The sequence below is a fragment of the Mytilus trossulus genome, chromosome 2 (genome assembly GCF_036588685.1).
Source record: "Mytilus trossulus isolate FHL-02 chromosome 2, PNRI_Mtr1.1.1.hap1, whole genome shotgun sequence".
NCBI lineage: Eukaryota > Metazoa > Mollusca > Bivalvia > Mytilida > Mytilidae > Mytilus > Mytilus trossulus.
This window is the reverse complement of record NC_086374.1, coordinates 22851691-22870050: the sequence shown is the minus strand read 5'-3', so window position 1 is coordinate 22870050 and position 18360 is coordinate 22851691. Positions and strand designations below refer to the sequence as shown.

Sequence of the window (18360 nt, the reverse complement as noted above, 5' to 3'; positions counted from 1 at the left end):
AACATAGAGGTAAAATGCAGTTTTTGGCTTATAACTCAAAAACCAAAGCATTTAGAGCAAATCTGACAATGGGTGTAATTGTTTATCTGATCAATAACTATCTGCTGTACAATTTTTAGATGAATATGACAGCCCGTTGTTGGGTTGCTGCCCCTGAATCAGTAATCTTAAGGAAATTTTGCTGTTTTTGGTTATTATCTTGAATATTATTATAGTTAAAGATAAACTGTAAACAGCAATAATGCTCAGCAAAGTAAGATTTACAAATAAGTTAACATGACCGAAATGGTCAGTTGACCCCTTTAGGAGTTATTGCCCTTTAGAGTAAATTTTTAACCATTTTTCGTAAATCTTAGTTATCTTTTACAAAAATCTTCTCCTCTGAAACTACTAGGCCAAATTAATCCAAACTTGGCAACAATCATCTTTGGGGTATTTAGTTTGAAAAATGTGTCCGGTGACCCGGCTATCAAATCAAAATGGCTGCCACAGCAAAAAATAGAACATAGAGGTAAAATGCAGTTTTTGGCTTATAACTCAAAAACCAAAGCATTTAGAGCAAATCTGACAATGGGTGTAATTGTTTATCTGATCAATAACTATCTGCTGTACAATTTTTAGATGAATATGACAGCCCGTTGTTGGGTTGCTGCCCCTGAATCAGTAATCTTAAGGAAATTTTGCTGTTTTTGGTTATTATCTTGAATATTATTATAGTTAAAGATAAACTGTAAACAGCAATAATGCTCAGCAAAGTAAGATTTACAAATAAGTTAACATGACTGAAATGGCCAATTGACCCCCTAAGGAGTTATTGTCTTTATAGTCAATTTTTAACAATTTTCATAAAATTTGTAAATTTTTATTAACATTTTCCATCTGCTTCTTTTGTTTAATATTCACATAGACCAAGGTGAGCGACACAGGCTCTTTAGAGCCTCTAGTTCATTTACCACTGGGAAAAAATAATACTTTTTTCTCATGTAAGTTTCTCACTTATTATGACTAATAACAGAGTATATGAGACCATATAAAAACTGTGAAAAAATCATAGACAAAAGATGAAAAAGGCTATTATTGTTGATATCTGGACACTTATATTATCAATGTTAATTATAAAATATTCATATACTATGCTGAGTTATGGTAAGCTGGGTTATTTAACTAGTGTTATATAAAAAGATCTATAACATGAAATACAAAAATCCCATATTATACAAAAGATGTAGATGAATGCAGAGAGGAACGACATAAATGTGGAATAGATCAGGATTGTATCAACACCAGAGGAAGCTATCAATGCAAGACCAGGTGTTCACTTGGCCTTCAACAGCAGGCAGATGGATCTTGTATAGGTATTTTAAATTAGTTCAAAAAGTAAAGTCACTGTGTTCTTGGATTGGATTGGTGTCATTGAAAGTTTTATCAAGGTGAACATTTTTTATTGGTTTTTTTCAGAGATGACTGCATACCTGAACCCCCCCCCCCCCCCCCCCCCCCCTTGAAAACAAATAAGCACTGTTAAAGTCAATGTTCTGTTCGAGTTGTGACTGTTAAAGTCGAGTTTGAAAGTCAAACGAACCCCCTCTTGGAAATTCCTGGCTTCGGGCCTGGACTGTACTTGTTAATTGAAATAAAAATAAAAGAAAATGATGTTAAATTTATCTGCCTGATATGTTTACTCACAAAGAGATGGGCCTGGTATCAATGGAATAGATATAAGTATTGCTTTGTATATTACTCAGGCTTTTGGTTTTCTATTTTTTGGTGTTTTTTTTACATTGGTTACTTGTGCCTTTTATACATTACTAAGCGATGTTGACTTTTGCTCTGTATTGAAAACTGTATTGAAAGCCTGTAATTGATAATGTCAACAACATTGGTCTTAGAAGGATGTTGTCTTATTTCCAATCATATCACATCTACTTATTTTTATACTGAAAGCTCTATTTAAGGTCTCTAGTTTTAATTTTACATTATTGGAGTAATTATATTTTCAACATTTATAACTTATCTCATACATGTGCCACATGATCCATTGATATTGTTGTCAATTTATTTTAGATATAAATGAATGTTTGACAAACCAACACAGATGTTACTCTAACCAAAGATGTATCAATACTGAAGGGAGCTACTACTGTCAGTGTCAGCATGGATACAGGTCTACAGGACCAGGTCAACCTTGTTTAGGTAGGCTGTTTTTAGCATCCATGGATACAGGTCTACGGGACCAGGTCAACCTTGTTTAGGTAGGCTCTTTATAGCTCCCATGGATACAGGTCAACAAGACCAGGTCAACCTTGTTTAGGTAGGGTCTTTATAGTTAAATTAGGAACCATTAAACATAGTAATATAACATGTTGTTGACCATATCACAGTGATTTTTTTCATTTGACCATTATTTTCAAGAGTTGTAGGACTTTGACTATTTGTTAGAGTAATGTTACAACACAACTTTGAGACAATTTTACAAAAACCTATCAAATTTTGTAGGATTATTTGCCATCATGTTTAGTTGATCAAATTATACCATCATATTGAATTGACCATTTTTACAGGTGTTACAGGACTTTGACTATTATTATAGCATAACTCCTTTGAGAAAATTTACAAGAAAGCTCTCATAATTGGTCAGTTAATTGGTTAACTTTAAGTATTGTAAGTGCTTTCTCTTATAAACTGTGTTATATTCAGTTAAGCAACTTGTGCTCTCTTAATTACATGTATGCAAGTTTTGCAAAAAGCATGCAATGGTTATCATAAGACAGTTACAATTACATATATATATATTTACTAATGAACGTTTTTACAGTAAAACCTGTTTAAACCTGCCGCCTACAGGACTATGATAAAGGGCCAGTTTGGACAGTGAGCAGGTTTATTCAGGTTTTCCTTTTGACTGGAAGTTAATGACTTGTGACGTATGACATTTTGCATGTAAAAGTTCTCTCTGATTGTTGGAATAGCCAATTAAAAGCCAGAATATTATCAAACAGAATTTCATTACTTTCAAAACATTGTTGTACAGTGAACAATATCCATTGATTGTTGTCATATGGGTGTTTTTCATTATCAAGGTAATTTGTTTAGGGGTTCACAACAGGGAACCCAGGATTTCGAAATCACGATGTGAATTTCTTATTCCACAATTTAAATTTGTTTATCCAAGTTAAAACATAAATTCAATTCGAGATATATTCGGCTGTTTTTTTCTTTTAATTAACACGTTTATAATGTTTTAATAAATAATACAGCTACTGTATGATTGTAGGTTCACAGTTTAACACCTGACTAATTGATTATCAAATATATTTTGATTGCATATCCATCATTGAAATTAATTAGACCAACCTGTTTTGACAGGTAATAATTAATGTAATTAAGAGTATTGGGACTTCATAATTAGACTGAAATTCGGAATACACAGGGTCCGGTTTACAAAGGGTATTTTAACAAAGACTTTGAATCGAAAAAATATGTGACTTTCATTTTTGGCCGGAATGGGTCCTGTTTAATCAGGTTTGACTGTAATTTGAAAGTATCATGATTTTTGTGATTACCTGAATATTTATGATGTCTTAAAATTGTGTTTCACTCCTGAACACAAAAATTCGATGAAATATTTGTTCATTTTTTTCCATAGTATTAAATGAAATAATACCAAACATATATAAAAATACTTTCATTGCTTTATTCATTAACTCTTTGAATTTGAGTGTTCATATCAGGTGATATAAAATAACTGTGCTAAATCAGACATGATAAAATGCATATTCAGCATTTATATATTTGTTTAATTAAAGATATAGATGAATGTAGAGAATTTCCAGGAATTTGTTCATATCGTTGTTGGAACACAAATGGAGACTTTGAGTGTATATGTCCTCCTGGTCAGAAACAGTTGGCTGACCGAAAGTCATGTGCTGGTACATATAATACATTATTCCATTACTTATAGGACAGAGCTTAAGGTCTGAAATTTTAAATTTTTATTTTTATGAAATTTTAATTAAACTAAGTACTGTTTATCGAATTCAAGAATATGTAATAACATATGTTTATCTATAACTTCTGAAAGTTTTTTTTTATTAACATTGAATTTTTTTTTTTTATTTAAACAACCTTGTTCAAAATTTGGAATCCAGTTTGTCTACAATGCTTCACATACAGAAAATAGATCAAGTTGTCAGTTAGACCTAAATTTTGTGTATTTTTAGGCTTGGAGTTCCTAGAACCCAGCCAACCGTCTAGATTTAAGAGACAAGCCTGTCCTGTAGGAATGAGACATGTCCCAACATGGAATAAATGTATTGGTAATGTACCAACCAATGTTTTTTACGCATCATTCTTTAAAAAAAAATCTGAAATACTTAAGTGATTTTTTGCTTTGTGTAAAAATTGCTTCCACAGTGTGCTGTTATTTTTGTGTCATGATGATATAAGCACATTTTTGCATATTATTTTATTATTACACATATGTAGCTAGGATGTCAAATAGAAATTATTTCCATTGAATACTAAGACATATTGGATAGATCTATTAAGAAAATATTACAAATGTAATATCATATGTCAAAGTTACTGCACATCAGTTATATCATTTTACACCCAAAAAAATGTTTTAATTTTTTTTCATTTTCAAAAGTATGAATCATTCCTAAACTTAACATAAAAGTAAAAGATTTTTTTTTTTATTTCTTAATGAACATGAATTTCAGGAAATATCATTTTTAGCTCACCTGGCCCGAAGGGCCAAGTGAGCTTTTCTCAACACTTGGCGTCCGTCGTCCGTCGTCGTCGTCGTCCGTCGTCGTCGTCGTTAACAATTTACATTTTGAACTTCTTCTAGAGAACCACTGAATGGAATGGAACCAAACATGGCATGAATGTTCCTTATGAGGTGCTGACCAAGTGTTGTTACTTTGTAGCCGATCCATCATCCAAGATGGCCGCCAGCTGGGGACTTAGTTTAACATAGAACGCTATGGGAAAAGCATACAAATGACTTCTTTTAGAGAACCACTGAATGGAATGAAACCAAACATGGCATGAATGTTCCTTATGAGGTGCTGACCAAGTGTTGTTACTTTGTTGCCGATCCATCATCCAAGATGGCCGCCACCTGTGGACTTAGTTTAACATAGGACCCTATGGGAAATGCATACAAATGACTTCTTTTAGAGAACCACTGAATGGAATAAAACCAAACATAGCATGAATTATCCTTATGGGGTGCTGACCAAGTGTTGTTACTTTGTAGCCGATCCATCATCCAAGATGGCCGCCAGCGGGGGACTTAGTTTAACATAGGACCCTATGGGAAATGCATACAAATGACTTCTTTTAGAGAACCACTAAATGGAATGAAACCAAACATTGCATGAATGTTCCTTATGGAGTGCTGACCAATTGTTGTTACTTTGTAGCCGATCCATTATCCAAGATGGCCGCCAGCGGGGGACTTAGTTTAACATAGGACCCTATTGGAAATGCATACAAATGACTTCTTCTAGTGAACCACTGAATGGAATGAAACCAAACATGGCATGAATGTTCCTTATGTGGTGCTGACCAAGTGTTGTTACTTTGTAGCCGATCCATCATCAAAGATGGCCCCCAGCAGGGGACTTAGTTTAACATAGGACCCTATGGGAAATGCATACAAATGACTTCTTTTAGAGAACCACTGAATGGAATGAAACCAAACATGGCATGAATGTTCCTTATGAGGTGCTGACCAAGTGTTGTTACTTTGTTGCTGATCCATCATCCAAGATGGCCGCCAGCAGGGGACTTAGTTTAACATAGGACCCTATTGGAAATGCATACAAATGACTTCTTCTAGTGAACCACTGAATGGAAAGAAACCAAACATGGCATGAATGTTCCTTATGTGGTGCTGACCAAGTGTTGTTACTTTGTAGCGGATCCATCATCAAAGATGGCCCCCAGCAGGGGACTTAGTTTAACATAGGACCCTATGGGAAATGCATACAAATGACTTCTTTTAGAGAACCACTGAATGGAATAAAACCAAACATAGCATGAATGTTCCTTATGGGGTGCTGACCAAGTGTTGTTACTTTGTAGCCGATCCATCATCCAAGATGGCCGCCAGTGGCGGACTTAGTTTAACATAGGACCCTATGGGAAATGCATACAAATGACTTCTTCTAGAGAACCACTAAATGGAATTAAACCAAACATAGCATGAATGTTCCTTATGGAGTGCTGACCAAGTGTTGTTACTTTGTAGCTGATCCATTATCCAAGATGGCCGCCAGCGGGGGACTTAGTTTAACATAGGACCCTATTGGAAATGCATACAAATCACTTCTTCTAGTGAACCACTGAATGGAATGAAACCAAACATGGCATGAATGTTCCTTATGAGGTGCTGACCAAGTGTTGTTACTTTGTTGCTGATCCATCATCCAAGATGGCCGCCAGCGTGGGACTTAGTTTAACATAGGACCCTATGGGAAATGCATACAAATGACTTCTTTTAGAGAACCACTGAATGGAATGAAATCAAACATGGCATGAATGTTCCTAATGTGGTGCTGACCAAGTGTTGTTACTTTGTAGCCGATCCATTATCCAAGATTGCCGCCAGCGGGGGACTTAGTTTAACATAGGACCCTATGGGAAATGCATACAAATGACTTCTTTTAGAGAACCACTGAATGGAATAAAACCAAACATTGCATGAATGTTCCTTATGAGGTGCTGACCAAGTGTTGTTACTTTGTTGCTGATCCATCATCCAAGATGGCCGCCAGCAGGGGACTTAGTTTAACATAGGACCCTATGGGAAATGCATACAAATAACTTCTTTTAGAGAACCACTGAATGGAATAAAACCAAACATGGCATGAATGTTCCTTATGAGGTGCTGACCAAGTGTTGTTACTTTGTAGCCGATCCGTCATCCAAGATGGCCGCCAGTGGGGGACTTTTGAATGAAATTAAACATGTTCCTTTCCTTATAAATGAGGTTGTGTTGTCACTTTTAGCCAAATTTTATATTTTTATGCCCCACCTACGATAGTAGAGGGGCATTATGTTTTCTGGTCTGTGCGTCCGTTCGTTCGTCCGTTCGTCCGTCTGTCCCGCTTCAGGTTAAAGTTTTTGGTCGAGGTAGTTTTTGATGAAGTTGAAGTCCAATCGACTTCAAACTTGGTACACATGTTCCCTATGATATGATCTTTCTAATTTTAATGCCAAATTAGAGATTTTACCCCAATTTCACGGTCCACTGAACATAGAAAATGATAGTGCGAGTGGGGCATTCGTGTACTGAGGACACATTCTTGTTTTATATGATTTCAAAAACCCAAGTAGAATCAGGTGAGCGATACAGGCTCTTGAGAGCCTCTAGTTAAATAATATCTTTACCAGGCAGTTTAAATATGTTTTAAATGTTTTAAAGATAAATACTGTTAATCCTTATTTGTACTTAATAGAGCAAAACTGTAAAATATTATCGAAACTCACACAGAATGAATGCTGAATTCGAAAAGCATGAATTACTGAACATTTGACATGTTGTATAATATGTGAATAATTATTATATTTATATTTAGGTGAGGAATGAAAGATACTCTTTTCAATTTTAAGAGACCAGACAATTAGCATGTTTGCATGCCAGTAATTGCATGATTATTAATTTGAGTAATATCATTTAAGGTGAGAATGCTTCTTTTAGATACAAACATTTACAAGAACTTACCTAAATGACAATTTGTTTGGAACATCGGAGGTGCCTCTTGTATTTTTCAGAAGAAAAATTACAATATAAGAGATTTGAGATAGTAGAAACTAATATACAAATGGTGATGTGAGACTGAAAAAACATTTGATATCCAAAAAAAGCCATCTGTATACTATAAACCCTTTTTTATATTACCTTTTTTCGTCACTTTAGATCTTTAGGTTTATTATTACAAATTCATTTCCTCTGAAACATGTGAAAAAAGTTGGCAAATTGAGACAAAACTTAGCCACAAGGATTTTTAGTGTATATAGTTTTAAACAAGTATCTGATAATATAATCATCTATCCAAGTGGTCATCAAAGCTATAAATAGAACGTAGGGGTTCAATGCAAGTAATAGCCTAACAATTGTTACAGTTGATAAAAAAAAAGGATCAGAATGTCAAGATCGATCCAAAGTTTCTTGATACCCAAACTGATAGTCAACTGATTATAGAAGGAATGTCTCTTATATGATGGGAGAATTACATGTTTTATTTTGTATAAATTTTTTAATCCCATATTAGTCAATTACTGTGGATTCATTATTATTTGTTGGATACCTATTTTTATGGATTTCGTGGGTACAGTTAAACCACTTAATTAAATGTTCCACAAATGATGAATTTTCTAAAGGCTTGTATACAGAATTCAGAAAAACCACAAAAATTGAATATTCAAGAATATGCACATTTCCCTTAATCCACGAAAAATTGGTTCCGACAAAAATAAATGAATCCTCAGTATGTTTTACACTGTTATCACAAATCAAATCTGTAAATGGAAGGAACATAATTCTATTATATATTCCAAAAATATTATTTTACCTTTGCATTCAGGTCTATGAACATATAAAATTAACAAAATCTTCTCTCTTTTTTTTTATAGATATAAATGAATGTTTGGAAGATGTAGGCGTTTGTCAACATAACTGTACAAATACTGTAGGAAGCTTTCATTGTAAATGTCCACTAGGATATAAAGTAGCAAGGGATGGACGAAAGTGTACAGGTAGGTCCAGTAGGAAGCTTTCATTGTAAATGTCCACTAGGATATAAAGTAGCAAGGGATGGCAGAAAATGTACAGGTAGGTTCAGTAGGAAGCTTTCATTGTAAATGTTCACTAGGATATAAAGTAGCAAGGGATGGCAGAAAATGTACAGGTAGGTTCAGTAGGAAGCTTTCATTGTAAATGTTCACTAGGATATAAAGAAGCAAGGAGTGAACAAAAATGTACAGGTAAGTTTGACAATGACAGACCCATTTCTTTCAACACATCTTTTTTGCATCATTAACTCAGCATAGGTCAGGTTAATTGTCCTCCTTGCAATGGGCTGCTATGGATGTACAGGGCACAGGGCATATGTCTGGCCGCTAGTCTTGTTGGTGCTTTCACATGTAAAATTCCTGCCAGATTGTTTTATATTTCTGCCAGATAGTTTTATTGTCCAGCCTGCGACTTTTTTCGCAGAAAGCTCGACAGAGGGATAGTGATCCTGCGGCTACGGCGGCGGTGGCTGTGTAAGCTCACTTCTTAAAAGCTTTATATTTTAGAAGGTGGAAGACCTGGATGCTTCATACTTTGTATGTGGATGCCTCATGTTATGAAGTTTCTGTCATTCACATGTCCAATGTCCTTGACCTCATTGTCATGGTTCAGTGACTACTTGAAAAAAAAGTTAAGATTTTTTGTAATGTTAAATTCTCTCTTATAAGTAATAGAATAACTATATTTGATATGTGCGTACCTTGCAAGGTCCTCATACCCGTCAGACAGTTTTCACTTGACCTCAACCTCATTTCATGGATCAGTGAACAAGGTTAAGTTTTGGTGGATACTATAAGCAGTAGGTCTAGTATATTTGGTGTATGGAAGCATTGTAAGGTGTACATATCCAACTGGCAGGTATCTTCTGACCTTGACCTCATTTTCATGGTTCAGTGGTTATAGTTAAGTTTTTGTGTTTTGGTCTGTTTTTCTTATACTGTATGCAATAGGTCTACTATATTTGGTGTATGGAATGATTGTAAGGTGTACATGTTTAGCTGTCAGGTGTCATCTGACCTTGACCTCATTTTCATGGTTCAATGGTCAAAGTTAAGTTTTTGAGTTTTGGTCTTTTTTTCTAATACTATATGCAATATGTCAACTTTATTTGGTGTATGGAAATATTTTATGATCTCTATATGTCAGTCGCGCAGGTTTTATTTGACCTTGACCTCATTTTCACGGTTCATTGCTCTGTGTTAAGTTTTTGTGTTTTAGTTTGTTTTTCTTAAACTATAAGCAATAGGTCAACTATATTGGATGTTTGGAAGAATTGTTAGCTGTGCATGTCTGCCTGGCATGGTTCATCTGACCTTGACCTCATTTTCATGGTTCAAAGGTCAATATTTAGTTTTCTTGGTTTATGTTTATGTTTATGTGACAGTTGTAATACAGCTTTATATTTAGGACTATCATCATAATATTAATGATTAGTAAAGAAAGTGAGACATTTCAGTGTGTGCACTCTTGTATTTCCAATGTCTTGGACAAGTTTGAAATTCAGTGCTGATCTATGGTTTGTAAAAGAGAGAAACATCTTAGAAACATTGATTATATTGAAAATTTCATGAATGTTGACGGTATCATGTATGCAATTCTTGCCATAGGTTTACATCAGCAATGTCTTTCACACTTTTGAAAATAAGTGCTCATCATATATTTTTAATGAGTTATGCCCCTTAGAAATATTAATCATATCAGACATTGCATTATATTTTCTTGTAAGCCTTCATTTCTCTAAGATATTTATAACAAACAAACAAAAAAACAAAACAATCCCTTTTGCCTTTGACAAATAAAATATATGCAACAAGGGGGACATTGGAACTCTGCTCTTTTATTAAAGTAATTATGCTCCTTACAAATATAATGTAAATAACAAAAAAAGGTTGTTTTTTTTTGTTTTTTTTTAAAGTTATTGCCCTTGGAAAGACAAAATATGTGCAACACAAGTGACATTATAAATCTATTCCTTTATATACTTTGAAATAGGTCTTAACTCCAAAAAATTATATGAAGTACTTCCTAAATTCGTTATCTTTTTAAATAATTCATAAATAGCTGCAGGCAAGACATTTTAATGTCCCATTACTCATATTCTACAAGTAAGAACTGGAACTGTAATAAAAATATGAATGGAAGTAGGTAGACTAGTAGTTATAGTGCATCTTATGACATGATGAAAATAGAATTTAATGATAGGCTCCTTGAAGGGTTACAGTTTGATTATAAGAAGTGTAAGGGCATAGATTTATCTTCTTATCTTCTAGTCAATTGAGTACACAAAAGTTAAAAATTGGTGCAATAGAAGTTATTAGTTATTGGAATCACTTCTGTAATTAGCTTCATAGCCTATGTTAAGGGCATACGATACAGTTACAGGGGAGGTAATGACGTTGCTAACATAAAATGTTATTATTCGTGACGTCAAACTGTGACATATTGGGAAAAAGATGCATTTTTTGACTGATTTTTATCATTCAAACTGATTTAATTTGAAAACGAGTTCATGGACCCCTATTTTTCAAAACGGCAATTTGTTTCATTTTGCAGGGAGATTATGTGACCCAAATTTTATAAAACTGTTTATAAAACTGTAAATAGAGGATTTTAAAATTTTTTGATAAACATGCAGTAAAAGATTACGCTTTTTTCTCAATTCATGAACAATTGATAAATATGAGTTATTTCTGAATAAAAAATTGCGTACTTTTGAGCAAATCTACAAAATTTTGACCTCATTTTACTCAAAAAGTAGTACATGAAGGTATATTTTTTATTACATATTTGATTTAATCGGGTAAAAAAAAGCCTATATGCAAATTTTCATGAACTTGTAAATACAGAATCAAAACTGTATCGTATGCCCTTAACCTTTCTATCGAAATGGCATGCTAGAAATTAGCTAGAATTTCTCATATTCTTGTACAGGACATGAAATTGTGCAACTGCTAAAGTTTTTGATCTGAGTGATTTTTGGGGTTTCACATAACAAAAAATGTGAACTTTTCATGTATATAATGTATTATATATGTGATACTGTGAAAATACTTTTATAGAGGGTGTAGCAATTTGTGGATGGCTTTTAATTATCATTGGATTTGATGAAGGAAATACTGATGTCCAAATGTAGAAAGACAACATGAATACATTCATATAATCTATAGAATACATCATATGATATATCAGCAAACACCCTATGAACTATATATATATATATACACAACATCAGACAGGATTTGAACCATTTAATTCTAAATAAACCATAAATGTACCACATTTAAACTTTTATTTGTCCCCAAAAAGTTATTTTGATTGATGAAAGACTTCTAGTGAGGATATGCAATGCCAATGGTGAATTGTAATTTTTTTCTTCTCATTCTCCTACAAAAAAAGAAATATTAATTAAAATTGTTTGAATTCACTTGTTTAAACAAACAAAATGTATTCAGGTGTACAGTACTACATTATTTCTAAAACCTACTTCAAACCTAAACTGTACTTTATCATACTTGATCAATTTGTAGGTTTATATCAGCAATGTGTTTTAACTCTTTGAAATCAGTGCTGATGACTTACTTTTAGAAGAGTTCTGCCCCTCAAGATATTAATTAATAAAAAAACATTGCATTGTAAGTGCTCTGACATGTTCAATTTTTGCCAGTTTTTTTTTATCAAATTCATTTCATAGGTTAATATTAGTGGTGTGGAGGACAATTTGGTAATAATTTTACATCAAACATATTGAATCAGATATGGAAATATTAATATATCAGAAATTGCTCTCCAGTCTTCAACTCTCCAAGAAAATTTTAAAAAACGAAATTAAGTTATTTTTTACTGACAAACTCTATTCTTTTATATATTTTCATTATAGATATTAATGAATGTATTGAACAGAACATACAATGTGGAGATGAGAGAATGTGTTTTAATCAGAGAGGAGATTTTTCATGCATAGATACTCCTTGTCCTAGAACTTACAGACGAGATCCTTTAACCAAGTAAGTTTGTATCAATAATCACAGAAGTTAGAAAATTACTTTCAAATGTTATTACTTGATTCATACTGTGGATTCATTTATTTTAGTGTATCCCAATTTTTGTGTCTTGAGGAAAACTTGTATTTTGTATTTGATTTCATGGTTTTCTAAAGAGTGCATATAATTATACAGCAAATTTGCAATTTCTTGAACATTTGGATTTGTGGTTTCCCTGTACCCACTTATTCCACAAAAATTAATATCCAACCAATTATAATGAATCAACAGTAATATGAAATCTCCAACATTTGTCTAATTACCAATTTGTAGATTTCCCTAATTTGTTGAAATGTTCTTGATACTTAAATTTCTGTTTTAAAGATGTGAAATAATTAAAAGAGAAGTCATCTATGTTTTTACAGTTTACTTATTTCAAAGTGATGTTCTGGGTAAAAAAAATATGACAAATTGTCTAGATAGGCGTAATATTATTGCACTATAAATTGTAAATCTTCTATTTTTGAAGTTTTTTCTCACCATGTAAGAAACAGATTGTAATAAAGTGGGTTTAAGTTATAAGCCACCACACAGCCTTCAGCAATGAGGAATTTTTATACTGTATAGTTGGCTTTAAAAGGCCCTAACATGATAAATGTGAAACAATTCAAAAAAGTCTACCAGCTGCCTAATTTATAACAAAACAATTTACAAAAAACAAATATGAATTTAACAACAAACAATGAACTACAGGCTCTTGACTTGAATTAGACTCGTAAAGATTTTGCATGTTTAATATGTTTGTGAGTACTCAACCTTCCACCTAACATGGGAGAGTGGTATTACAGCACAACATAATGAACAAACTGTAAAAATCAGTTGCAATTAGCATAAGTCTAGGGATAAGTATAAGATTAAAACAATATACACAAAGCACCTACTGCAAGACACCAATCTTATGATTGTATATCAAAGAGTTATGTGGTGAGTATTTAAAGTGATTTAAATAAATGAATGACTTAATGATGTAATGACAATGATGTTTACACATAGGTACCATGACATTACATAAAGACAAGGCTAATGTGTATAAGTACATAATACAACCCCCAAGGTATTATGATAGTCTCTACTTGTCCTCAATGTTTTCTTCGTCTGTTTCAATCAAAATCTATTTGGTGTAATCAAACAGATATATTTTGGGACATACTTTCCCTTGACTGGTATTTTTTTTCAAATATCCCTCCATAACATAATATATCTGTTCAATATCTGCTTTCAAGGTAAGTTTTCTAGCAGTCTTATTTTATTAGCAGGATGTGAATTACAGTAGGCAAATACTTGTCCCATGAATTTGTCAAAATTGTCTGGAAAGGTTATATAAATAATATTATGAGGATCACTAAACTTATTCAATCTTATTTTTTAGTCATTGCGTGTTAGAGTGTGTTGATTCCACCATACCATGTCCACCATATGCCAAGTTTGCTGATGTTATAGAATTTCGTACATTGGCACTACCAAGTGGGTTTTTAGCACATCAGGATCTTATACGACTTACAGCTTACGATCATCAAAACGTTAAACTGTTGTCAAACTTTACAATCATTGAAAACGATCCAAAAATAGATTTCCATTTACGACCAGATGGAGGGAGTGGGATTGTATTTACTTTACAACCATTGGTTGAAAGGACAACCTATAAGATCAAAGTGAGTGCCAGGTCACATGATGACAATAGAAACTCATTAAGATATCAGACAACTTTTATTATACATATATCGGTGTCAGCTTATCCATATTAAGTATTTGTAATAGTTAATATGAGGATTATAAAAAGTTTTTGTGTACAATCAAAACAACTTAGAAAGTATGTGATGTAAATGTATGTATAATGATCATGCACGCAGAAATTAACAGCATAGTAAAGCAGACAATCAATACTGTTAGATAAAAAGTTGGTTTTGTATCAGCAATTATACTATACTAGGGAGGAAAATTGCATCTTTTTTTGATTCTCATAATAAAAGATGTGATATTCTCAATTGTAATAAAATTACGCATTTATATATAAACTGACTAATGTTGTTTTCAAATACTTTGTTTCTTATTACAAACAAAATATAGGAATATTAGACCTGTTTCGGTGAATTAAGGAGGCTCGCGGGTATAAGATTTTCAGAAAAAAAATAAACATTAATTTTTCAATACAAATTTTATTTATAGCCTTTAATAGTTGTAACTTTATCATTTTGTACAAAAATCGTTCCAAAAAATCAATTTGTGTTGACCCCAGGTGACTTTTAAAATGTAGATATCATGTAAAAAGCTCCAAATTATCTCCCTTTGGTTCAAAAATGCCATTTTTTGGCATTAAAATTGAAATATCTTTTTTAACTTATCGGTGACCTATATTTTTTAATGTTGTTTTCAAATAAGCTGTACATAAACTAAATAATTGTAAAATTTGAGCGATTTCTGTAATTTAGTTCTTTTTTTATTTCGATATTAGCGTTTTTTCTCCTATTAGTTCAACAGAAAAAAAGGACATCAACATAAATGTATGCTTCTTTCGAAGGCAGATTGTGAGCGTAAATGAACGGTGACCCCATTTTTTTATATCATTTTTCTATTAAGTATAAGATAAAGTTCATTTATAGAAAAATAAAGAGAAATCCTATATTAAATAAAAAAAATCATTTAGACCCGCGAGCCCCCTTAAGAGAAATAAAAACAACAGTAGATAACAAATGTTCAAAGTTATGTCTATGCTTTTTAAGCTCACCTGACACAAAAGGCAAATGCATGGTTTTCTTCTCATTTGGTTGTGGTCATTTGCTGTCTCCTGATGAATTTACTAACATCTTTTCATCTGAAACTTCCAGACCAACTGCAACCAAACTTATCACAATCATACAAGTATGAGTACCAGTTTACACGATGTTATGTTAAATCTGTTATAAAACCATGGCAGTCACAGCTTGAAAAGGACATAAAGGTTAAAAATAAGTTTAGTCTAATATCATTTCAAAAGTTTGTATAGAAAAAGAGAAAATTAGGCATGGGTAATTATGTATATGACGCCCGTCAAGCAAAAACCACCCTTATCGCATTTGACGTCGTTATCGGTAGTCAACGCTAGAATGTAACGTAGAACAAACCGATAAATTGCACGTTGAAATTGAGATATTTTTTTCTAAATATAGCGTTATCCATGTGGACTGAATAGTATATTCTTATTTTAATACATTTAAATACTTCTGTAAAAGTATGCCGTATTTACGATTTGAAATTTGATTTTGTGATAAATTTCTATTAAAACTTTTCAAATGCTTGTTTTGACACGCTGTATATTCTTACTGTCTTGAGAGGAATGATTTATAAACAAAATAATAAAATCCCACACATCAGCAAGTCTCATTATGACAGAGTACCACTCTATGTGATGAGTTACGTATTAACCTTTTACAAAATATAAATAATACCAATGTTGTGTGAAAAAAAAACCCACTTAAATATTTTCTAAAAAACACTAAAAGTTTTTTACCGCAGCTAAATTTCTTTTATACTTTTTTAAAATACGGCAAGTTATTATATGAAGAACCCAAGAAAATAATTGAATATTTGTCACAACATCATTATGCATGCCAAATGCGGAAAATGTTGCATGGTTAATCACACGAGAGAGTTTGCTTACAAGAAATTAAGTACGACAGAGAAGAAAGTCTGTCTGAAATGTTTCGTCTTTTTTTTGCCACTCTTTAATCCGCAATATTTACTACTGTACATAAAACAATAATAAACCAATTTGTTCAAATGAAAATATTCTATGAGTATTTTATCAGAAAATATCTCAAACAAGAATGTGTCCCAAGAACACGGATGTCCCACACGCATTATAATTTTCCTTGTTCAGTTGACCGTGAAAATGGGGTAAAAACTCTAATTTGGCATTGAAATTAGAAAGATTATATCATAGGGAACATGACTGTGTACTAAGTTTCAAGTTGATCGGACTTAAACTTCATTTAAAACTACCTTGACCAAAAACTTTAACCTGAACTCGGACAAACGAACGGTACGACGAACGAACGAGCGGCGGACTCACAGACCAGAAAACATAATGACCCTCTACCATCGTAGGTGTGGCATAAACATTTTCAATGCTTTTAAAACTGTAAGTATGAAACAAATATCAGTTCATAATTATATCACTCACTTAAAGAAAAAAAGTGGGGGTATACTGTTTTACCTCTGTCTGTTCTTAAGTCAATCCATCCTTCAGTCTGTTCGTTCGTCCCATGAATATTTTCGTCGCATTACAAGGATTTCTGAAATTTGGTTTCAGGATTTATATAATTCAGTTTTATCGTGCGATGCGTTTTCAAATTTACCACCAAACAACTTCCTGTTTACCGAAATATTTCGGTTTAAAGTTTACTTAAATCTCCTACTAGAATCGGCAAACTCGGCTTTAGAGGTCCCGGTCACTCATCTTCTAAGTGGAAAGGGGATGGAATTAACTCGGCTCATACGGCACAAAAACTATAATAAACCTACAATTCGATTCTTTGTCTAGAATGTTGTCTTTTTGACAGATTCTGCATTAATTTTTCTTTCTCAATTTTATTCAGGACAAGTTTTATCGTAATTATTGTTTTACATTTTCTAAAAGTGAACAAAATATAGATGTTCTGCTTCCATTCGAAAAAAAAATCTTTTAATCTTTTATTCTTAAATGATCTGTGTGGTAGGCCATGAAGAAACAAAACAACAAAGAAAGGAAAAAAACCAACAGTAATCATTAGAAAATAAAAGATGCTAGAGGCTTGAGCTTATTCGAAAAATGATTAACAATTTTGGATGCATATACGAGATTGCTTAAGCTGGTTAATCATTGTTACAATGTTGTCAAATATATGTATACTATTTAATGATACAGTTCAATTTCATTTGTCTTAATTTTCTTTGATTGTGAATAAAACGAGATATGGGATATTGTTTGACTTAAATTCAGTTGTTAACTTTGTTGAAATAAATATGCAACTGATGTATTTGACTTAATGATCAGAAGTCACTGACTGTATCACCCGTCGTGTAAATCTCTAAATTCACGGATAGATAAGGTTAAAAATCCGATATTAAACTTTCAATGGAATTTTTAAACGCCATGTAAATATCAGAAACAGAAACAAATGCAATTGTGCAATGGTGCGTTTATTTTCAAAAAAGATGATTGAGGCAGCACAAGCTGAAAAAAAACAACAACATATATTTAGATCACATCAAATAATCTTGCTGTTCTTCATATTTTTTTCAATCTTGAAATGTCATACTTTAGATGTTAAAAAACGATCTATTTTACTTTTGCATAATATTGAAATTCTCAAGTTCACTTCGAATCGAATTTCTCTGATAAGGGATATCCAGCGAAACTTATTATAATTATAGTAAAAATATTAGTAATACATAAAAATAGTTAATATTTATTACAAAGACGGACAGATTGCAATTTCGCACTCGAGATATATTTTTAATGTTATTTAATAAAGTTTTTAAATGTTATTTTTCGTT

General features: G+C 32.5%; 1 protein-coding gene across 6 annotated transcripts in view; it reads left to right on the top strand.

The window, feature by feature from the left end:
• Positions 1-14948, top strand: part of LOC134706762 (hemicentin-1-like) — a 107052-nt gene extending 92104 nt beyond the window's left edge. For 2 of the 6 annotated variants that reach the window (XM_063566024.1, XM_063566021.1), the window contains 7 exons: positions 1224-1355; positions 2065-2193; positions 3807-3929; positions 4221-4316; positions 8647-8769; positions 12684-12810; positions 14216-14948. In XM_063566024.1, the coding sequence (XP_063422094.1) occupies positions 1224-1355; positions 2065-2193; positions 3807-3929; positions 4221-4316; positions 8647-8769; positions 12684-12810; positions 14216-14591 (1106 nt within the window). In that variant the 3' untranslated portion in view covers positions 14592-14948. Of the gene's footprint in view, positions 1-1223; positions 1356-2064; positions 2194-3806; positions 3930-4220; positions 4317-7589; positions 7693-8646; positions 8770-12683; positions 12811-14215 lie in introns of those variants that run through there. The other 4 variants (XR_010105656.1, XM_063566022.1, XR_010105657.1 and 1 more) reach the window with 4 other exon arrangements.
• Positions 14949-18360: the final 3412 nt, after the last annotated feature.